The 24,400-nt window shown below is 46.9% G+C and overlaps 1 protein-coding gene across 2 annotated transcripts in view; it reads right to left on the bottom strand.

Moving 5' to 3' along the window:
- The window catches only part of Vgll4 (vestigial like family member 4), a 115,523-nt gene extending 93,207 nt beyond the window's left edge, over positions 1–22,316 (bottom strand). Inside the window, exons 1-2 of one of the 2 annotated variants that reach the window (XM_028753589.1) lie at positions 22,298–22,316; positions 10,460–10,535 (exon numbers count right to left, since the gene is read on the bottom strand). In XM_028753589.1, coding sequence (XP_028609422.1) covers positions 10,460–10,523 — 64 coding nt within the window. In that variant the 5' untranslated portion in view covers positions 10,524–10,535; positions 22,298–22,316. Of the gene's footprint in view, positions 1–10,459; positions 10,536–21,455; positions 21,480–22,297 lie in introns of those variants that run through there. The other variant, XM_028753590.1, reaches the window with a different exon arrangement.
- Between the last annotated feature and the right edge of the window lie 2,084 nt (positions 22,317–24,400).

Here is a 24,400-nt window from a genome sequence, read left to right as displayed (position 1 = left end):
CCAGGAGAGCCCGTGCCCCGGCCTCCACAGGCATCTCCAGGAGAGCCAGTGCCCCGGCCTCCACAGGCATCTGTGCTTTTGTGCACATGCTCACACACAAATGCACATGTACATATAATTAACAATAAAAATAAACACTTTAATACAATACTAATAAGCATGTAGCTCCATTGGTAGACTGCTTGTCTGGCATGCTGGAAGCCCTGGACTAAATCTCCAGTCGTATAAAAGCCCAGGTGTAGAAGCTAGATCTTGCAGATCTGCCAGTCTTGCAAAGAGGACTCATGTTCGGTTCCCAGCACCGGCATGGTGGCTCACACCTATCTGTAAACTAAAGTTTCAGGAGACCCGATACCCTCTTCTGACCTCTACAGACACTGTGTGCATGTGGTACACAGAAAAACACACAGACAAAACATTCGTGCATATAAAATAAATAAGTAAAATTTTCTTTTTAAAAAAGGTGTGCTTACTTACAGCCAGGGTGGTTGGAAATTCAAGGTCATCCTTGGCTACATGGTGACTTCATGGCCAGCCTGGACTACTGGAGATCTTTTCTCAATAATAACAATACTGACAGGGTACTCCTCCCTTGGAGCCCCTCCCACCCTCAAAAGTTCTTCCTTTTCCATAATCTGCATCTGCACTACTCAAATAATAATTAATAATATAATATTGTTACTTGGGAATTTTGTTTCTGAAAGTATGAAACTAAAGAGAACAGAAAAAGTCACTAAGTGTAGACCAGGCCGGGCTTACACTCACAGAGCTGTGCCTCCCTCTGCCTCCCAGGCGCACTGCGCAGTTTTGGTTTTGGGTGTTTGGGGGTCTTTCCATTTTTACCAGCTCTTCAATGAGTGACGCAATTACTAGACCATGCTCTTAGGATATATTCCCAGAAACGAGGCTGAGGTAGTTAGTCAGAAATAGGCTTTTGCTTTGTTGTTTTGTTTTGTGCTTTCACTGGCCTGATGCTTCTCTGGCCTCTGGGTTTCCAATAGCAGAGACCACAGAGACGCTGAACTCGAAGGCTTTCTGGAGAAGAACGATTTTTTGAGGCACCAGACACTGAACCTGGGTCTTCACACACGTAAGGCAAGTACTCTAACACTAAGTCATAGCCCTGACCACACTGATTTACAACCAAAATGAGCAACTGAACAGTGACTACATAGCTCTGGGTTTTCTTCTCAAGAATAGGGCTCAAAGCTTTCAACCATCCAGGAAAAACTCTGATTCAAACCTCAATTTTTCAGAACATCCCATTTTTGACTCTGAAGAAAAAATGACTAGGGAGGAAAGAAAACGCTTTAATGTATAATTTTAGTATGTTCATTGCGCCAGTCAGTGCGATCCTGAGAACCAGGGTTTAGGTTTTTAATGAAGGGGTCTACAGAGTTCAAGGACAGCCTGGTCTTCACAGAAAGTTCCAAGCAACCCAGGGCTCATGGTAAGACCCTATCTCAAAAGAAAAAAGTTGGGGGGACAGAGATGGTCAAAGGCAAAGGGAACAAGGGCTAGCACAGTGGAATGGGGTGCTAATCTGGATCCCATAAGACCCTGGGTTCTAACTCCTGACCCACACAGTACAAAGAAAGAGACCAGTCAGAGGGAGTCACACAGGGGCCTGCATGTTCACTTAGCTGCCCTCGATCCTGATTTGATTGTTATTCTGGAACCTTCCCTGTGAGTGACGTCAGGTCACTGCAAACTAAACATAGACTTTAATGCCCTCTCCTTTAGATCTGTGTTTTAAGTTGCTTTTTCTTTTTTTCCAGCACTGTCTTTTTCTTTTTTAAATAAATATCCTTTTTTGTTGTTGTTGTTTTATAGGACTTTTGACAAGGGGATATCCATGGATTCAGAATTCAGTTTGTCCTTTAGAATTCCCAAAAGAGATATTCATTTCAATTTCAAATAGTTAGGAACTGCAAAGCCTGTCCTAGTGGCCCCCCAGGTTACATCCCCCTTGCTCAGTGGAATTTATTCTGAAGGTCAATACAAGATAGGTTCAGCACTGTGCGCCTGCAGTCCCAGCAGAGAGGTGAAGACAGAGCGTGACGAGTTCAAAGTCAGCTGGGCTGGCTACATGAGCCTTTGTCTAAAACCTACATATCAACTATGGAGTCTAGTATGGTTGTACGGCCTGCTAGGCTGAAACAGGGAGGAGTGAAGGCCAGCCTGGGCTACATTACAAGACTTTATATCAAAAAACCTGGACCTCAAGGGTTAGAGAGAAGGCTCTGCAGTTCAAAGCACACATATTGATCTTGCAAAGGACCCAAATTCAGTTCACAGCTCTCATGTCAAGTAGCTCCGGCCCCTATGGGTGCTATACTGACCCATGCATACCCTCAGATAAACTACACTCAAGTGTGCAAACAGACAGAGATACACACACCAGAAATGTATCCTGTATTCAGGATAATTTTTTAAAAATTAGACCACTCTAATTAATGAAATAATTTCTCTGAAACAAGAGACATTTAAGCAATATTTTCCAAAGTGCGGAAAGAAATACCCTGCATAAGGCTTGAAGAGAAGGCGTGTGAAATGAGCCTCGGCCCTTTACCCAGTGTCGAAGGCAAAGATTTATTCATTTCATTTACAAGGAATCGAGGGTTCAATTCAATGAAATGGCAGCTGCAGCAAATCTAAACCCAAGAAAGATGCAGTAGTTTGATTGTTCAGACTTGATTTGATTTCTCTGCAAGTGGGAACGCTAAGGTAATACTGTTACACATTACACCCTCATGAAACACTCAGGAAACAAGAATTCTGGGAGCCCGTGACATTCATCTCTAAGCACGCAAAGACAAGAAGAGATGCAGCTTTAGTCTTTTAACAAGAGAAAAACCTGAATGGAAAGGAAAAATATGTAACAGCAAAATTAATTTCCAAGTCAGAGGATCTAGTGACTGCCTAAAATCTGTGCATTCAGGATAAGCAGGAGCTAGCTTGAGCTACACAGGTAGAAAGAACTTACTATTAAAAAATGTAGTTATGCATGAAATTCTCAAAAAAAATCTTTTTTTTTTTTTTAATTGAAGCCAGCAAGATGGCTCAGTGGGTAAAAGATGTCTACTGCCAGGACTGACAACCTGACAGCCCTCAGAGATCACATGGTAGGAGAGAACCAACTCCTGCAAGTTGGCCTGTGCTACTAAAAACCATGATACTAAACCCAATACTAACCCATGGCACACATGCACTCATACCCATTTAGACATACGTGCATAGACACAGGCATACACTCAGATATATCAATGTTCAAGCTTGTTTATGAGTGAATGTCCTCATGGTGATAATAACAGACTATGTGAGGACTCACAGAGGATCTTCCTTCCATGCTTAGACATCTGTCACGTCACTCACACCTACTGGGGGCAGGGGGTGGAGCGATGGGGGGGGTCCAATGAGGGTGCAGTAAGGCTAAGCGTGGCAAGCTTGCTTTTAGTCCCAGCAGGGGCAGGGGAATCTCTGTGAGTTCAAGGCTAGTCTGATCTACACAGAGCCTTCCAGACCAGCCAGGGCTACATAATGAGACCCTATCTCATGGAGAAAAGAGGGAGCTGTAAGAGAAGTCCACTAGGACTGAGGGTTCCCTCTCTTGAGTCACGTGTGAGGGCCTTGGTTGATCCCTACCTAGCACTTCCAAGTGGAAAAAAAAAAACAACAACAAGAGAAAACAATCTACTGATACCTTCTGTGACTAGACCAGAAGCCGTTTATGAAGTCCAATCTGGCTAAAGAACTCTAGAGAATTCTAGAACTTATAAATTAGCATAAAGCTCATTTGCTTAGAAAGTCGGTTTTCCTCAACAATTACAGAATTTGACAATGGTAACCTCATAATCCATGAAAAATCAATTGGCTGGAGCCATTGTGTACTGGCAAATAAAAACCTAAATAAATAAAAAAATAAGCAGTCTCTACAAAAGGAAAGGAAATTAAGGCCCAGGCACTTGCCACACCCACCTCTGCTGACCGGAGCTCTCTAGAGCTTAACTGAGACACAGCCAGAAGGCTGCTCAAGCTGCTGAGTTGAGGATGGCTGCCTCTCTGCAAGAACACCAGCCAGCCCCATGCTTCTGTCCCCTGCCACACACTACTAGACCTGTGGGTGATTAAAAGCAAGTCTTGGGCACACTACGCTCACCAGAGAGCATATAAAAACCACTTCTAAATTATGTACCACAGGGGGCACTGGCAGCCCAGGGCTGGTGGAGAAGATGCATCTAACAGAGACAACTGAGAAGGCTGGCAGGTCTGATTAAGGCAGAGAATCCTCACGATGAATAAAGACCAAGAGGAGGGCATCAGTCAACAAAAGGGTTAAAAAGTCTTTCACTGGGGCCAGAGAGATGGGTAAGTGGTTAAGAGCACTGGCTGCTCTTCCAGAGGACCCAAGTTCAGTTCCCAGCAACCACATAGTGGCTCACAGCCAACGGTAATTCCAGTTCAAGGAATCTTTCTGACTTCCATGGGTACCCGGCGTCTATGTGGTTCATGAACAGACATGTAGGGAAAACACTTATACATATAAAATAAAATAAGAAAATGTTAATTTTTTTAATTAAGGCCTCTTCCATGGATTTTTGGCCCTGACATTATAATTTGAATTGCAAATAGCATAAAAATAGCCTGTAGCTTTTTTATATGGAGTAAAGGAAAACATGGGTTTCTAAAAGGTTGAGGAATATTTGTCTAAGGGAAACATAACCCAGCCCGAGCGTCTGAAGAGCTATTCAATGCTGCTTTCTACATCCATTATGCTAATTAACAAGCCACTTTATTTCGCCACAGCTTAGATCCATTTCTAACACTCATTATGCTAATCAGATCTGATATGAAACTATAAAAACAGCAGATTTTAAACAGCCGCCTCTGGAGGAAAGCCCTTCTGATTAAATGCCTAGCCTGGGATGCAAATTTGATTAGGGTGCGCCCAGAAAGTGGCTTAAGTAAGCTCAGAACACTACCTCAGCTTTTGTGTTTACTTACGTTAAGCAAAAGGAAACTTGGGAGGCAGAGGGCGGGTCTGTGATGGGAGTGTGTGCCTAGCTCCCTAGCAGATGCTCCAGACACCATCAAAAATAAGAGAGACCAGGAGAGGGACCCTCGACACCCTATGATACCCGATCCTGAAGAGCTTTGCAATATTTGGCAGTGGCTAACCTCATCTATCAGTTGTTCTGTTTATTTGAAACTAGATTCCCATGTAGTTTAGGCTGGCCTCACACTTGCTATGTAGCCAAGGATGACCTTCAACTGCCAATCCTCCCGTCTCCACCTCCAAAATACTGAGGTTATCACGTCCGGCCAATAGTTCTCCTTCTGAGGATGGCGTGCGAGGGAGAGAGCATGTTGAGTTTTGCATAGTGTGTGAGCGTGCATGCGCGTTGAGTGTGTGTGTTTCTTTGTTTTAATCTTTAATTAGGTATCTAGCTTCTACAAGCTTAATTTTCTCTGGTAGTTCCAAGATAACCTTCTTGCACGTTCCTGCTGTAAGAATCAAAAGAAAATGTTTTCTAAATTACAATGTGCTATCTGTATTTGTATCTCATTGTATTTATGAGATGAGGCTCAGAATGACAATGGCCGTGATAAGTCTGTTTCACTAGTGTTAAATAAATAAATTCCACAGAGAGGAGTCACACTCCAGTGGCAATTTTATTGCCAATGAATGTTTCTTAAGTGCCTACCATATGCACCAAATGATGTGTGCTTATGCTTGAGACATAAGGCAGAAAGAAGAGAACTTACCCACAGCAGGCAGAGGTTCCAACCAACAGACTCTCGGGATCCAAGCCTTTTGTTACAAGGGACTACTTTGACATCTTACTTTTCTGAAGTACAAACCAATGAAACCAGGATTTTGTTACCTCAGAGACAGAGACAGTAAAATAACTGGCCACATTCCAGCTAGGGGTTTCCTGATCAGTTTGCCCCCCCCCCCCATTTCATGAAGTCAGAGTTCAGGCAGACACATGCTAAGGTTCCGGGCGTGCCTCTATATAATTCTTGTATGCTACATCTCAGCAGAAACTGCCTCCTGGCTACCTGGCTATCTGTTCAGGTTTACTTCTGCCAGGCTGGAAGCCCCAGTTAGTTGCATTTCCATGGCTCATATATTGGTCAGTCCTCCTAGTCTATAAGAGGACAAAGTCCTCACAGCACAGAGATGTCCTCAAGGTTGTTCAAATGTGGGTCTTAGTTCGTTACCTTGGACTGTACTTTCATCACAATGGACCTTACTGGAACCACACTGTATAATCAGAGTATGGGGCTCTCTTCAGAGCTTCCAAGATCAGTTCCATAACAAGGTCATGGGGCCAAGCATGACATGAACCATTCTCTCATAGGTACCATCTCCAAACTGTTCTAAAGTCGCAAACTTAGATGTTGAGAGGAAAGGCAAAATAATGAGCAGAAAGCAAGGAGGAAGAAGCAGATACCACCCCTCCACAGGCTGGTTTGAAGCAGATACCACCCCCCTGCAAGGCTGGTTTGAAGCATATATCACCCCTGCACAGGCTGCTTTGATATAGGGGCCAGTACAATCTCCTGGGCTGAAAAAATGCTGAGTGCATTTTAACTGAGGCAATCTGTTTTCCCCCTCTACTTCTTTTTTAGTTGTTGTTGTTGGTTTGTTGTTTGAGACAGGGTCTCACTATGTAGCCTTGGCTGTCTTAGAACCACTACATAGACCAGGCTGGTCTCAAACTCACAGAGAGCCACCTGCCTTTACCTCTCATATGTTGGGATTAAATGTGTACACTACCACTGCCTGGCAAGATCTTTGATTTTAAAGTGTTGATGGGTTTATTAAAATGTCTTAATATATTCTTTAAGCATAAAGGTTAAGAGAAAAAGAGGCATTCAGAGAGAAAAGACACACCCTAGAATACAGGTGTGGACTTCTCAGAAAAGAGTTACCCACAAGATTTCAACCAAAGCATGCTATAAAATCTTACACTCTAAAATATACAAGAAAAAAAAACATTTTGTAAGCATCACAATAGGATAATAAAGTACGGTATAAAAGATACCTGCAAGATAGATGGTGGATGTACTGGTTTGAATGAGAAATGTCCCCCATGGTCTTGGGCATTTGAACACTTGGTCCCCAGTTGGTGGCACTGTTTAAGGAGGTTTAGGAGGTATGGCCTTTCGGAAGGAAATATGTTACTGGGGACAGACTCTTGAGTGTTCAGTCTAAGTCTTCCCCATTTCCAGTCCATACTTTCTGCTTCTTGATTGCAGTTCAACATGAGAGCTCTCAGCTTCCTATGCCTGTTGCCTGCTGCCATGCTGTACCTGCCATTATGAACTCTAACCCTCTGGAAACATAATCCCAAATACCTTCTTTCTTCTACAAATTACCTTGGTCATGATATTTTATCACACAATAAGAACTAATACAGTAGGAAAAGAAACTTGCCACCAAGCAAATGAATCGAGCTCAATCCCCAGAAGCCATATGGTGGAAGGTGAAAAACTAGACCATAACATCATCCTCTGATCTTCACGCTCCTGCTATGCCATGCACACACCCACACGTATACAAACACCCACACAAACAAATACAAAAATAAAGACATAAAGGTATATTAGTCTATGTCAGGTGTCTGGTCCCTTTAACTGATCACTTTTTTTAACTGTTAAATGCATAAGAATTAAAAAAAAAAAAAAAGCTAAGGACACCCCAACCTCATCATGGACAATCCTGAGAGGAGAGATTCTCCCCGACAATTTGAACGAGAACAGCTTTTTCACTGAGTACGTTCCAGGCGTGCCCTGACTGCTCATGGAATTAGCCAAAGTCTCATGAGTGGTAGAATGATTATTTTGGGTAAATTTATTCCTTCTAGGCTGCCCAGATAAGCTACTATTTATTGTGTTACTACAAAACCTGCCTTTCTCTATTTACTCTCGCTGGTGCCTTGGATATTGCCTTTGTTCTCTACTGGATGACCTTGTGGAGCCTTAAAGCTATCAGGTACCACGGGCCTTCCATTCGTTCCCAAACACTAGAACAATCGTATGCTCCAAAAGGCCCCAAGTTTTCGGTTCTCTGGGAGCCGAAGAAAAGTGGAGAGACTCATCTGGGTCACCGAGATGTGCTGGGAAGCTGATCTCAAGGAACAGTTCTGTGTTCGTAACAGGACACCCAAATCAGATTATACACACACACAAGGCTTTTTAAAAGTGTTGGGGAGAATGTTAACCACCCCTCAAGTGTAAGAGCAATTTATAACAAAAGCCAAAATAGAATTAATCTAGGGCAGAGTAAGCTGAGTCGGGCTGGGCTGGTCCAGATAAGTCTTAAGAAATCTAGTGAGAGACGCTGGGTGCTAGGGTCAACTGTGTGAACTAAGCTGAGTGAACTCACAGGCACTCCTGTAAAGATACACCACTACTGTATTGGATGGACATAAAAAATGCTATGCTATGTCTTGAGTCCTTTGAACCTGACTGTGCCACACAGAACAAGACCAGAAGAAAACCCTCTGAAACATTGCCATGGACTGAGTGTGGCTTAGCAGCAAAGTGTGTGCCACCTTAAGGCTCCCTGGGTCATTCCCTAAGACCACACACAAAAAGAAGTGTCTCTATGTCAATAGCAACTATAGACGAAATCTTTGCGCTTGTCCCCTCTTCTTTGTAAAACCAGATCCCAAGAAGACTGTGTGGGGAACATGGAGGGTTACAGAAGGTCACCAGCTGGTTCCTGAACCAACAGGCGTCACCAGAAGAAAGGAATGTTCCTTAATGTTCCTGGGTCTACTCTCTGGTCACCCTTCCATGTGATTCACGCTTATGCTGGGAAACGCCTCCAGACCAGGGCCTCATGGGCAGAGAGTGAGATGTCCTCTCCCCCTTGGCAGTAATTTTTTTTTTTCTGAGAAGATGGCTCTGCCTTGCATACTCATCTCCCCTTCTATACATTTTGAGCTTCTATAAAAATACGTTCCTACAATGTACAAAAGAAGGGCACTCATCATTATGCCCCCCCATACAATCGTTGTTTGTGAAATTGGAACGCAGGTAGGTGAGTTCCTGAATAAATCAATCCTAGAACAGAGATTCACGAATTTGGGGAAGGGAGATCTGAGAAGAGGTGGGGTTGGGTAGGTGTACAAAGAGGACAAGAAAACTCTTCAACTCCACACTCTGAAGGGCCACGCTTATCATTGATTTAAAAATTAGCTGTTCTTAACCTGTGCAGGTAGGATGACCCTTTCATAGGGGTCACCTAAGACCATCAGAAAACACAGAAATTTACATTGTGATTTATCACAGTAGCAACATTACAGCTATGACGTAGCAACAAAAATAATTTTATGGTTGGGGTCACCACATCATGAGGAACTGTATTAAAGGGCCATAGCATTAGGAATGTTGAGAACTACTGTCTTGAATGATCCCAGTCTGGGGTATTAACATACAGAAGGTCAAATTCGACCTTGAAAGAACTTTCCCATCAGCCATTGCCAGCATGTAACACATCCCAGACAGCTATTCAAGTCAGCCTGGTATGCTGCCATCTTAGGCCACTGAGTTTTCTGATGTTCCGATAAAACCCTGTCACCAGAGCTGCCTCTCCCTGTGGCCTTGGAAATGACACTCAGCATCCCAAAGCTTCCTTTCCCCTGGGGAGGGGTAATTACATCTCATCACAATTCATTCATAGCCCCCAGTAATCAAAAGCTCAATACCAGAGAACTGTGTGAGCGGCTGGAGTGGGGACTCGGTGGCTATCTTGTCCAATCACGTCTCTAAATGATGGCCTTGTGTAAGCGGGGAGATGGGGGAGGCAGAAGACCCCTTGATGACATCGAAGATTAAAAGCAAAGGTTGGCACCAAACACACATGAGCCCATCAAATCCCCAGAGCACTTGGTGGGCGGACTTCATTTCTCATCCTTGATTATAGAACCAGGCTTGGAAAAGTTGGCCCAACTGCTAACAGCAAGCACTGTGCAACCACGAGGACATGAAACTCAATGAATATCAGGCATGGGTAGTGCACACACCTTTGTTCCCAGCACTGTCACTTTGGGGCTAGACTGGTCTACACAATGAATTCCAGGTTAGCCAGGGCTACACAGTGTGACGCTGTCTCAAACCAGAAAAAAAAAATCAATTATCTTCGTTGTCGATCTCAAAAAGCCAGCTGCAAGAGAACAAGTTACATTCCAAGCCCTAGCACCCAAAGAAGCAGCTAAAACGTGTGTTCTGGAACAAGGCTCTGCGGTGGGGCACATGTCTGCCATGCACAGGGTTTCATACTCCAAACTGCCACAAAGACAAATAAACCATCTCCTGGTGTTTGGGAATGGGAATGAGGGCAACATGCTGTTATCTTTTTGGAAAAGCAACCAAAATTAGCAGCACACAGTCACAAAACTAGGTAGAGAAGTGGGTGGTTTTAACTCAGCGCAGGAAAACTCACGTTTTTCATCATCAGCATGCACCAGAGAGGCTGCCCTGGACAATACATCCAATGGCGTCTCCATTCCTGGGTGAGCCTGCAAAGGAAAAGAGTAGGTCAGGAAAACAAAAACAAATAAACAAACAAACAAACAAAACGTAAGCAGAACTTGCAAGATTCATCTGGAATTCTGGTAGCTAACAGCATACTGGGGTTACAGTCTGAAGTGTGAGCTTAGCACACATAAGGCCCTGAGTTCAAGCCCAGCACTGAAAAGAGAACCGAAGATAATTCTAGCAGTCAGCAAAAGTAACTCCCCCACCAATGAGCGAGCACCTCCTCCCCAAAGCAGAAACCTCTCTTCTAGAGTTGCTACAGCTTAGACAGACAGCAGGGCCCTGGTCAGGAACAGAAACTGGGGCTAAACTGCCAAGCCCAGAAGCCCTGTCAAAGCTCAGAGGAGACAGATTGAGAATGTTCACCCCTGTGTCACTAGTGTTTATAAATGTTTACGTGCATTTGTGGCGAGCCTGTGTAGACACACCCCATAAAAATTAGTCTGGGGAACAAAAGCTGTCTGTGATCACCGCATTGCCACCAGTCTGAGTGTTTGGAGGTGGCACTCATCACTGTCATTTATGAGTCTTTGCAGAAACAACTACAACTGGCCTATTCTGTCCTTTTGCCTTCCTAGCTGAGAGACACTGAGCAACTCAACTACAAGGGCCTCAGGATGGCCAGAGAGCTGCAGCTTCAAATCTGCAATGTGTGCCCGAAACACTGAACCTTCTGGTTAAAGTGAATTCTGAGTCCAAAAGGAATCTTCCAGGTGTCGTGTCATACAGTGCGCCTGTGACAACTGGTGCTGATTTCTGTGCCACAATGTTTTATGAGCCTTGCTCGCTTTGCAGCCCTGTGCAGTGAACCCCAGCCTGGCCTGCTACACAGACCTTACCCCAGCCTGGGCTGCCATGCTTTTATGACACTGGACCTCCAGTGTCATAAAACTGTTCCCATAGATTATGACATCGGTGTGAAAGCAGAGGCTGCAAGAGATTTAAAGGGAGAAGAAATCCCTAAAACACCGAGGCTGGTTCTAACCAGTTTCCCTTTCTGAATAAAGCAACCCCATCAAATAAACACATCCAGTTATCATGGGAACATACACTCTTAATTCAGGAACTAAGGGGAGAAAGCTCAAAACTGCATTTTTGAAAGACACCCAGCACTTATTCAGTACTAGTCAACGTTTGCTATGACCTACTACGAAGGTCACACAGTGCATGGCACTCGGACTTTGCTTTCTAATACAAAAACTTCAGGTCACTAAGAAGGCATCAGTCCCTGACCTTGCAGTGTGACTTTACTGGGTAAACTCAGAATGTGTCCTTGGTGTTAAAGGACAGGACAAAGACAAACTGATGCCTCCACAGCCTGTGGTCTGTGTGACACATGACACTCCACAAACTCAAGCTACCAGAATGGCTTTCCAAAGCACTGCTTTGAGATGGTTAAAAACACCTGCTGCTCTTACAGAGGCCCCACGTTTGAGTCCCAGCACCTATATTCATTTATCTCCTTCCCCCCTCCCCCTCCCCTGCCCAATGATCACCACGGCCTGCATGTAGCCTGCAGAGGAAAACTCACAGCTGGTTCTCCCCTTCCTGGGAATAGGTCCAAAGAATAAAACTCAAGTCATCATGTTTGGTGGCAAGCACCTTTACCTGCTGAGCCATCTTGCTGGCCCATGGCAGGGAGTTGGAAGGGAAGTGGGTCGGTCTATGACAAATTCATTTAGAGACTCTTGAAGCAAACTGGGGGAGGAGCAGACTTTTTGCTCATGTTGTCCCAGTGCTGCTGGACCTTCTGCAGGGTGCAGAGGGCTTGCCCCACCTCCACCAGCCACCCTGCTAACCTGAAGATCGCCTAGGGTGATGGTGGATTACAAACAGCTGTGTAACATTCCAAAACAGTTCATGAGCCAAGCGCTGGAGAGACTGAGGTGGGTTCTGAAAGGCTGCTGGAGAAAGCCTCGGAGGGGCCTAACAAAAGGTCATGTGTGGGAACGACACAGAAAAGAGCAGACAGGGAGTGGGCTTCCGAGGCAGGCATACAAGGGAGAGTCATCCCAGCATAGAAGAGTCCAAGGTGAGAGTCTGGGAGTTCAGGACTGCAGAGACGCCTCTAAGGTTGAGTTCGTACTCCATTTGCTGAGGACTCAAGTTTGGTTCCCAGCACCCACACTGGACGGCTCTGTACCCTCAGCCTCTGGAGAACACCTCCCGTGTCTGTGGGTATCTGCATTCATGTGCACATACCCACAGCAGCCACACATGCATGGAGATCATTTAGAATCTTTTTTAAAAGAAGAGAGTTCAAGGCTAATCTGAGTTACACGAGATCCTATCACAAAACAAGAACAAAAAGAAATATAATACATGTACAAGTATATAAAATGAACTGTAGCTGACCAGCACTGACCATGGGTGTCAACAGGAGAGCAGAGCTCTGTTCCAGCACTCAGTAAAAACAAAACAGAGAATAATTCCCTACCGTAAAAAAGAGAAAAATTACTAAATCAGGCCAAGTATCTGTGACTACTTTTCACAGAGTGATCTAGGCTGGTCCCCCTAAACATGGGAGTTGAGGCAGAGACCTGGCAGCCAGGAGAATTTAGGACAGAGGAGGCACAACCTGGAGGACCCTTCATCAGTCCAACGGCTTCAAGAGCCGAGTGACTACCTGGATCACCTGTATCCTTCTCAAAACACAATCAAGTTCAGCCCACAGGAGTCTCAAGAACTAACTGCAACACAGCCTACAGTCTAAGTCCAGCCTTATAACACTGTGTCCTGCTCTTATACTACAGTGTAGCAATAACCGAATAGAGAGTCATTTGGTATGCTGACACCTGGACTAGCAGTGAAGCGAGAGAACACAGTGGACACTGTAATAAAAGCCCATTCTGGACAGTCCTGTAGCTTTTCTTCATGGCTACTCTCAAATGCAAGCATAATTCATGATAAATGAACCATACATGTACAGCATCATACTGTGTGTGTGTGTGTGTGTGTTGTCTGTCTGTCTGTCTGTCTGTCTGTCTGTCACAGCCAATGCTCATCTACCAGCCGACTCCTTTTCTAAGACTGTCTTATCCCCAGTCATCTTACTGAGAGAGAGGAAGAGGTCTCTGACCCTGAAGCTATCAATTAAAGCTCAGCAGCACTCAGTGCTCCCATGAAGCTCAAATACAAACTTGAGAGCCATTTCCCCTTCCACACCAAAATAAGGATCTGTGCCTTTGCAGCCACCAAAGGAGACAGCAGCACCTGCCTTGGGAACAGAATTATGACAGATATTTGACTTTTTTTCTTCGAGTAAAGGAATGGAATTCACGGTATGTGTCATGGATGTTTTCCAGGAGATATCCACAATGGCAGGTAGAGAGCTGGCCAGCTCTGTCCAAGGAGCACCCATGACCACGTCCACCTCCCATGTAGACTTGCCAGCCTGGAACAACATTCTCTAGCCAGCATGGCCACTGGTGGAGGTGGGAATGGCAGAAGTTATAGTTGGGCTGCCTTGAAATTCCTGCCACACATTAGAGACTGTCTGGGGGATACTTGATGGTTTACCCAACCTCCAGCTGCACATGGTTAAATACCCCCCAAACCCTGCTGGCCCTGTTCCACCAGCAGTCCAAGTCATTCCTCTGCCAGGACCACTGCCAGCTCACCCTCCTCCAGCAGGAAGCAGTAGCACAAGCCAGAGTGCAAGTGTTGCCTGGGCACCGTGGCCTTCTTGGCCATCAAGAGCTTGGGGCTTCACCAGGCCTCTTCTCTTTCTATCCAATGGCAGCTGATTTAGACAGCACAGAAACCAAAGGGTGAGTTCTCTCTCCAGGAGTGGCTTATACTTACAACGGACCACACTGTGGCTAACAAGGAAGCTGAGATGAAGAAAAGGCCAAACAGCCACCAGATTCTAGAGACTACAGACAGCTGCAGCTCCATGAGGAGCCACCAGCTTCTCAGAACACACATTCATCCTGTTCACAGCCATTTCTCAGACCATCCCTCTCTCCTCTTCTTGCTGGAAAATATGTCCTATTTGTGTCTCCTTTTCCTGTCTCCTCATGATTTACCTGTTGTTAAGTCAATACAGCCAGGGCACTACTATCAGAAAATCAGTTTAATCACAGAAAGGCCAGTGTGTGCTAGGCTTTGCTGCAGATATTCAAAGCCAATGGGATGGCCAGCCCCTCACCTTCTCTGAAGAGCCCCTGTCCCTGTGGTGGTTTGAACAATAAATGTGTATACATATCCCATGCATTTGGACACTTGCTTCTGACTGTTGTACTGTTTGGGGAGATTATGGAACCTTTGGGAGGTAAAGCTTTGCCAGATCACTGAGGAGTGGGCCTTGAGGGTCTGTAGCCTTACTTTACTGTTTTTCCTGTTTGTGGATAAAAACATGATCATCTAGCGTCCTGCTCCCACCACACCATGTCTTCCCTGCCACAAGGTCTCTGGCCCTCTGTAAGCCAAAATAAAGCCTTTCCTACTCAGGTCACTTCTGGCCGTAATATATTATCACAGCAACAAGAAAGTAACTAGTGCAGCCCTTTAAAAGCAATGATGCCAGGCATGGTAGGACTCGCCTTTCATCTCAGACTTCAGGACACCAGAATGGCTTCCCCTCTGTAACTAGGTACCCATAAACCTACCTCCCACTGTAAGGGGAAGGGCTGATACTAAAATCTGGTTCCCTAATTGTTTCTTGATTATGTCAATAAAGATGACAGAAGCTAATTGCTGGGCGAAGATAGAGATAGATGTTCCGGGTCCCAGGAGGAAGAGGAGGGAGAGAGATAGAAAAGGGGCTTCTTGGCCAGGCTTTGGAGGGGGAAGCATGAGCCATGTAAGGTCTGGGGGCTACTAAATGGGTGGCTGAAGGGTTTAGGGCCATAGATTCTTTGCCCAGCAGTTGTGTTATCTGGCTGCTTTTAAAATATTAAGGCTGTCTGGTATCTTCCATCCACAGTGACTCATGTGGGCAGGAGAAAGGGCATAGCTAAGGGAAGTTATTAGAGGTTTGGTGGAGCTAACCATGAGAGGTTGGAGGAGTGATCGCAGCTCCCAGGAGTCAGAGAACCAGCTGGCCATTGGCAGAGCTGTATCGGGAGTGGGACCACTGGCAGCTTGTCCTTGGAGTGGCCTGAGAAGGTCACATAGAGAGTGGCATTTTAAAACTACACACTACATCTCCCCAGTCACTCTCTACCCTACCTTTTGAAACAGGGTTTGCCACTAGCCTGGACCTTGCTGATTTGGATAACTTGGCAAGCCAGATATCTTCCTGTCTCTACCTCTGCAGCACTGGAATTACAGCCTATTAAAAATCACTCTTTCCATAGGCGTGCCACTAAAGAACATCCACTGGAGAGCCTTTGATACCCCAGCTTTCCATCCCTGGGCATGTCCAAGCATGGCAACTGACCCAGATAGCTATCCTTTGAAGTCCCCGGGATGCCAGGGAGCTAGTTGGCCAGCTCTGACTTAGACTTATCTCCTTATGTCTGTACATCATCATGTCTGAAAATCCATCAGGGCAGATGCCTGGAATACAGGAATTATCCCCACACGGCCTATGAATTAAAAATATACACACATACTTCAAGTCCTCATGAGAGTTCTTCCAGGTACTTGTTAACCTCCATAATAAGCTGCACAGCAAGAGCCAGTACGGTTGGCAACGGGCCCCATGGTCCTATAATGTGGTCCAGCTGCTCTAGGTATGTCCCCTTTTCTGCAAGGGCTTGAGGCTCCTCCCATGACACCTCTGCAGGAGATGAGTATCCTCTGGGTTACATCATCCTCCTACCCTTCAAGTTGGGTTCGCTGGGTTTCAGAAAGAAGTAGCAAGACCCTGCATTAATTCATCTCCCCATAGTTGTCTCTACCGCCTAGCTAGAGAAGACCTCAGTGCGCTTGGGGCGGAACACAGGGGCACTGTTCTGGGCCAGAATCCTAAAGGAATGTACTGCTTAAGTGTGTAGTATTTCCTCATGCTACAGTGGCCCAAGGCTTGACTCAGCAGTGTTCCTCGGCCCCACAGAAAGGGAGGGATGTGACTTGTCCCTCATCTTCTCACTGACCTCAGCCGGTAGGCAGTGATACCGTACGATGTCTAACAACCTCTGTCACTGCAATGCCATTAGCACTGAAAAAACAAAAACAAAAAAAACCAAATCACTGCTTTTTCAAAGTGCTGAGCATAGAATCCAAGGCACACTAGGAAGCCACTCCACCCTGAGCTACATGCTCAGTCCTGACACCACAGTTCATTCTCAGCCTCCACAGTACAAATGCATAGACGGAAGAGAGCAGACTGTGAGCCACCTGCAGCATCGAGGCCAAAGCTGCAAAGCCACACTCCGTACACTACCTGACCCTTGTGCAGGGCTACCTGGTGCCAGCATACATTCTTTCTGCTGGCACCAAGTTCATTCATCTCCCTCAGAGAACCCATGGAGAGTAAACCATGGGACAGGCACACACTGACATGCTGAGCCTAAAACCTTTGTAACTAGACTCCCAATTCCCGGCATTTTTCAACACTGTCGTCAGCCTACATAAAAGTGAACTGTATGACTCACAGTCACCTGTAACTCCAGCTCCAGGGGATCCCACACCCTCTTCGGGCCTCAATACTCAGCCTGTCAAAACCTAGACAAGCCTTCTGACTCAGGCTATACAACACCATTAGGCCACACTAGCCATGGCCACTAGTAACTAGAATTAGTTCTCTTAACTTACTACAGTGAAGTTCTGTAAAACCACCACAAACTGGGGGGCTGGAGAGCTGGCTCGGCAGTTAACTCCATGGTCTTAGAGGACCTGGCTTCAGTTCACAGCACCTACATGGCAGGTCACATGATCTATAAGTCTAGTTCCGTGGGCTTTAGTGCCGTCTTCTAGCCTCAGTGGACTCTGCACGCATGTGGTACACACACAAGCACATACTTGCACATAAATAAAAATAACAAAAAAATTCAAACTCCATAAATATTCGATCAGGTTCCTTTCAGCCTCTAGATACATTTTGCTGACTGACCAACACAACAGGCAGCCTTGTTTCAAGTGTATCTCTGCTTAAACACACCTTACTGGACATCTGTGGACTCATGAACATGGAATTCACAGCTTTCAGTTCTACCATGCATCCCAGAACCTCATCCTTCTCACAAGACACATTTTCCACACAGGGCACATCAGTTTCCCTAACTGAAGGACCTGAACCACCGTCACCATCATGCTTGGAGGCTGTTTGAAACAAGTCACCCACAAAAAGCAGGAAAATGAAGAAAACATGGTACTCATGCCAAAGCATGGCATGCTCACCTACAGTGCCAGCACTGGAACAAGACTAAGCATCACCCTGTTAAACCTCCTTTGGGAAGTGTGGAGAGACTCAAACCTGCCTGACCTCCACCTACCCACAGTGCAGGCTCTGCCAGTCCACTGCGGGAAGTGGGCAAATGTGTACATGTGAATGGTGGCGATCAACTGGATCTCATTACCAGACAGGAGGCATAAGACACACAACGGAGATTCTGAAAGGTTTTTCCTCCTTTGCCAAAGAACCATTAAACTATATCCCACATAGACTTCCGCCTCCTACCTCTGGTGTCAACACTTCCTTACTTTTCTGTCTTGGCAATGTGTGCCTTCCAGATCTGCCAAGCCTGCCCCTAAGTTTCTTCTCATTGCTTTTTTTTTTTTTTTAAGGTGGCCAAACCCCTGCCGACCGGCTGGCACCACTCACCTTAACTCACCTGGTCGTCTATCAAATTCCAGCAAGTAGCCTGTATTAACTCTAAAGGTTCCTTCTTTCTTAGAGCCATGAAAGATTCTCAGCTAGCATATCCTTTAGGAGGTGGCTGTTTCCTTGTTTGTTAGACTTTAGAGACAGGGTCTCCCTTACCCAGGTTGCCTAGAACTTGACATGCAGCCCAGGAGACAGGCTGTCTTTCTGCCTCAGCCTGACAAGTACTGCTGTGTGCTGCTGCTACACCAAGTCTCAGAAAGTTATCCACAGTTCCCTCTTCCTCCAGGTTCTCCTATCTTATCTCAGGCACTAGGCAAGGCATTACCAGCATCTCTCATCCCCTTACGTATCCCAGATGTTCGGCTTGTTATCAGAACTTGCAACTGCCGTTATTTTATAAAATCATATTCAAAGCTCTAAGTAAACTTTTCATGTTTGGGCATCTCTTCCTATTTCCCAATTGAGTTTGTTTGTTTTGAAGATAGAATCGGCCACCCCATATAGAACTCACTCTTCTGCTAGACCCCCAGAAGCAGAGAGAGCATCTGACCATCTAGAACTTGAGTCATGTATGGTTGAAAGTTGCCATGTAGCTATGAGGAACCTTACCCCAGTCCTCTGCAAGAGCAACAATGCTTTTAACTGCTGAGCCATCTCTCCAGTCCCTACACCCAGCTTTTAAATGGGTACTGGGGATCTAACCAGGGGTCCTCATGCTTCTTCAGTGAAGACTTCACCTACCTGACCACCCCCAGACCCATGACCCAGATTTTATTATCATTATTTGTTCCCTTTTTTTTTCTTCTTAAAGTTGTACAGATAATTTATAGAAGACAACCTTAGGAGACACAAAGAAAGACTCTGCTGCTGGTGTGGTTGTTGTGGCAACCGCCGGAGGTAGGTAACAAGGCTGAATTCCAGAAGGATGGAAAGGAACTTGCCCTTACAGAATATCTAAAGGTGAAAGTTTTACTCTCAGAGCCATGTCTCCAAGAGGTGTCGAAATCTTCTAGTCACTGGGAAGTCAGCTGGGGAACCCGGATCAACAACCAGTTTTAGGAAGCACTTTACCTCCCCAGGGGCATTTCTAAACCTCACACAAAATCTGAGCCAAGCACATTATTCTCCTGTGATTCTGGAAACTCTGGTGTACTGGAATAAAGTACCAGTCTCTCACAGAAAAAAAAATAAAATAAAACGCACTGGAGAGATAGCTCAGCGGTTAAGAGCACTGGCTGCTCTTGCAGAGGACCTGGTTCGGTCCCCAGCACCCACACAGTGGCTCACAATCATCTGTAACCCCAGTCCCAGGGAAGTAAAGCTGTCTTCTGGCCTTCCCAGTACTGCAAGCATATGGTATACAGGTATATATACAGGTAAAACACCCAAACATATAAGATAAATCTTCAAAAAGTTTAATCAAAAAAGAAGAGAGACTGTTAAATATCTGGGATGTTTGGATTTATCTGGGGTGGGGTCAGCAGCAGTAGGACAAGAAATCAAGTTTCCAGACACAGAGCTGGAGCTGGTTTTACTACAGCATTCACGGTTCTGGAATGCAGAGGCAGTTATTTACAGAGTTATCTTCTTAATTGTACTGTGCTTTCGTCAACACAAAAATTAGTTCACATTCTCTTCCAAATCGAAAGCAAAGGCAGAAATGTTAAGCACGTATGTGTGTGAGAGCGCATGCATACACACACACACACACACACACACCACACACGCACACCACACACACACAGGTGGCAAGGCAAATCTGTCTGAACTAAATTTTTTTTGCCAGAATTAAAACACAAAGCATTCCAGGTGTGGAGGCACATCTTTAGTTCCAGCACCTGGGAGGCAGAGACAGGTGGATCTCTTAGTTTTGAGGCCAGCCTGGTCTACAAAGCGAGTTCCAGGGTAGGCAGCACTACACAGAAAAACTCTGTCTCGAAAAGCCAAATAAGTAAATGTAAAAATAAAACATAAAGCGAGGCAGATAGCTTCTCAACCAAATATAACTGAAACAAGAACAACCCCCGCCGGGGGAGGAGGGAGGGTTTACGAACTATCTTGGGTATAGAATCTTCTGAGGAAAGTACCCATACATCCATCATTTAAAGAGCGAGCCAGAGAGACCTTGCTAGAAGACACTATCAGGTCGGACTCATCGCCACCAAGCCCTAAGATCTTCGTCCCACTCTTTTGGCCTCGTGGGCATGCACGGACTCCTAATTAGCTTCTGCCGGGAACAATGACCACAGAGACCGAAGAGGAGTTAAAGTTTGGCATGCCAGAATGGTATGCAAAACTGACCTTCAAATCATAAATCGCAAATGGACCTGTATTGGTTTTCTACTTTGTTCTCAGAAGGAAAAAAAAAACAAAAACAAAAAAACAAAAAACTGGCGCCTACCTTCTTGGCTTAAAAAAAAAAGTCAAACTCCACAGCCAGGGTGGAAGTTTTCAAAGAGAAGGTTCTGATGGACATGGTGGCTCGGGCCTTTAACTCCAGCACTCCAGAGGCAGAGGCAGGTGGATCTCTTTGGGTCTGAGGCCAGTGTGGTCTACAAAGAGTTCCAGATCAACCAAAGCTACATAGAGAGATCCTGTCTCAAAAAAAAAAAATTAAAGCGGGTTCTGATAAACACTCCAAGACCGCCCACCTCCCCCACATCAGGCTGCTGGTTCTTATTAACCAGAGGAGGAAACAAGAGGAACAGACAAACGGGACGAACGATCAAAGTGAAACCGACTTTTTAATCATCTCCTTGAGACCGGCGAACGCAAAGCCAGGAAAGCGCTAACGACGAGGCTGCCCCAGCTAGTCCTGTCATCTTCGCCTAAGACCTCACTGTCTCTGTGTGATGAATTCAAGTCTTTTGAGCAAAGCAAAACAGAACCCAAAAAAAGGCAAAGACCGGAGCTTTCCGGGGAGGCCTCACACAGTGTAGGAAGATCGCAAAGCCCTATTTTGAGCAGGGGGCAGGGAATGTACAGAAAGGGCCGGGTCCCGCAGCCCCTGCTCAGACCAGAAGCTCCACGGCCGGGACCCAGCGGGTGCCTTGCTTCGGGGCCTGTGCTCGCGCCCGGGACTGGGGTGAGCTGGAGCGTCCTGTGACCACGAGCAGCCGCTCCCGGTCCGCGTCGGTTCCCTGTCTCTTAAAGTCACCGGACCTGGGCTAGGGTTCCCCGCACTCACCGCTCGCGCGCCTCAGGCCGTCCGGGCCCCGCCGGGGGCGCTGAGGACGGAGGCGGGGCACGCTCAGGGGCGCGCAGACTCGGGAACGCGCTCCCTCTGGGTTCTACAACACGCGCGCACGCTCGGGAGCGCGAGGAATCCCTGGAATGAGGCGCAGCCCGCCCGCGCCTGGTCTCCTCCAGGCAGCCAGAGCCACGCCCTGGGCACGCCCCGGACACGCCCCTCAGGCCGGGCAGGTGGAGCCGCGCCCAGGTAAGCCCGCGGGGCCGCGCTGCACGGCCACGAGCGGCGCGTACCCTCAGGCGCCCAGCGCTCGGAATCCGAAGCTCCCACACGGAACGTCGCTGGGGACGCGCTGCTGCCCGCGAGGAGCTCCAGCCGTGTAGGGCACGTGGACACGGCGTTTCTCAGCATTCCCCCCCCACTCGCCACGCCCCCGAGCCCCACAGACGCATTTTCCCGACACATGGGTGAAGACCAGCGGACACTCTGCGTGTCCAGGTGCCCGCCGCTGCCGCCAGCCACGCGCATCCCCACGCGCTCACACCAAGCTTCCGCCACGCCGTCCTCCCCACGCTTCGCGCCCCTTACCCCCATAAGCATTCCGTTTAGTGAGCCACGCAAGGCATCGAGTCACCTTCCCAGACCCCACACCGATCCGCCTCCCTGCAGCCCGAGGGCAGGCGCAGCAGTAACCGCCCCGGAGTCTAGGCTCCGGATTTGCACCCATCCGGCCGCAGCCCCGTGGAGCGCCACACAGGGTCATTCGCAGCCTCACTCTCTGGTCACCAAACCCCACGCCCAAAACCATTGGGACACAACAGGCAATCAGTCACACGTACCTGAAGGCACAGTGCGGGCGCACAGGCTTGGGAAGTAGGGACTCAGGGTGCCACTTAGAATCAGAAAGGCAGCCTGGGATAAGAACACTCCGAGCCGGCTGGGTTCCCTCCCATTCCAGCACTCCACGCGCGCGCGCGTGCCCGTTCACACTCACGCGAGGCCTCCCCACCCCCTAGCTGCGAAAAGGAAACGCTGAAAAATCCGAGCCGCGGACAAGGCGCTCTGGGCGCGCGCTGCACTTTGCTTCTGGGCAAACTCGCGCTGCCACCGGCCAGCTCTGCAGTGGGACGGGCAGGGCAGGGGGAGGGAAATGCTTCCAATTGGTGCAGGTTCTGGCTAGGGCACGTGACCCGGAGAAGGCCAGGCCTGGGTTTAATTTTTAGCTGTCATTCTCTGTAGATGTTTGGGGTGGGGGAAGCGGACACGCCCCCGCCCAGCAGCCCTGGGCTCTCCATTGTTTTTTCCTCTTACTGCCACAATTAAGGAAAACATTTGCTTAGCATAACCAGCCACTAACTTCATAAAACAGACGGAAGCTGAACTTCTGGCTGGTTTTACCACAGCTCCACCTGCATGCGTTCTGGCTGTCCTCGAACCTTTGTCTCTAGAAAGCACATACACACATACACACACACACACACACACACACACACACGAGAGAGAGAGAGAGAGAGAGAGAGAGAGAGAGAGAGAGAGAGAGAGAGAGAGAGATCCACTCGACACAAGTTAGAGTCACGTGAGAAGGAACCTCAATTGAGAAAAAGGCCTGCGGGACATTTTCTTTATTAGTGATTCATGGGAGGGCCCAGCCCCACTGTCGTTGGGAACACGCTGGCCAGGTGGTCCTGGATGGTATAAGAAAGCAGGCTGAGCAAGCCTTGGGGAGTTTCCCATTCAGCAGCACCCCTCCATAGACTCTGCTTCAGTCTCTGCTCTGACTTCCCTACAAACTAAGCTGAAATGAACCCTTTCTTCCCGGCTGTTTTTGGCCAAGGTGTTTATAACTGCACAGAAAGCACACCATAGACAACATCAGCCTGGACCGTAGGGCTTTCCCTGAGAAAGGTCTCCAAGACGCCATAGAAACAATCAGTAGCTTACCTCAGAGTTGGGGGAAAAATGTTTTCCAGGTTCCAAGCTATTTTCCCTTCTGTTATTAGCTCATATGACATCCCCAGCATGTTTCCAAATAACAACAGAGATGGGGCAGTTCCTTGGGCAAAACAGGTTGCTGGGCACTTGTGGCCCCTCATGAGGTACAACAGGTAGTAGGTGAGAAGATTTGAATGTGGCCACACTCAAGTTTCCTAGTTCCTCCTTTGAAATTCATGGTTCAGGATCTCAACAAGAGGCTGGAGAAATAATTCAACAGTTAGGGAATTGGCTGCTCTTCCAGGGGACTCTAATTCTATTCCTAGCGCCCAAGTCAGGGTCTCCAGGATATCTGGCGCCCTCTTCTGGACTCTGCAGGTACCTGCACTCACATGTGCAAAACCCACACACAGACAACACATATGCACATAATTTAAAAATAAAAATAAATCTTGAAAAGAAAATCATGGGTCAATGCTAGGAAGGCTCCCAGACTTTCTGATGATGATGATGGTGGTGGTAGTGGTGATGGTGTTTTGTGTGTGTGTGTGTGTGTGTGTGTGTATCAAAAGACAATTTGTGGGAGTTGGTTCTCTCCTTCAACCATGTTGGTCGAAGGATAATACTTAGATCTCAGACTTGACCATAAGCATCCTTACTCTCTGAGCCTCTCAAAAATGTTCTTAGACTTTAGTTCAGTTCAAGTCTTAAGAATGAATTTAAAAAGTCAGGCAGTGATGGCACATGTCTTTAATCCTAACACTAGAGAGACAGAGGGATGAAGATCTTTGAGTTTGATACCATCCTGGTCTGTAGAGAGAGTTCCAGGACAGCCAAAGCTACACAGAGAAACCCCGTATCAATCCTCCTCCTCCTGACTCCTGAAGGCAGCAAGGAGCAGTTTGGACAGGTGCTGAGAAGGTAGAAATAGCCTTATTCCGCTAAGGACCCTGGCTTGTTACTTTCTTTCTCAGGAGGGGTTAAGGAAGAGGCAGAAGGATGCAGGGAAG

This window comes from Grammomys surdaster, unplaced genomic scaffold, assembly GCF_004785775.1.
Source record: "Grammomys surdaster isolate TR1022 unplaced genomic scaffold, NIH_TR_1.0 125950, whole genome shotgun sequence".
NCBI lineage: Eukaryota > Metazoa > Chordata > Mammalia > Rodentia > Muridae > Grammomys > Grammomys surdaster.
This window is presented reverse-complemented; position numbering and strand designations above follow the sequence as displayed.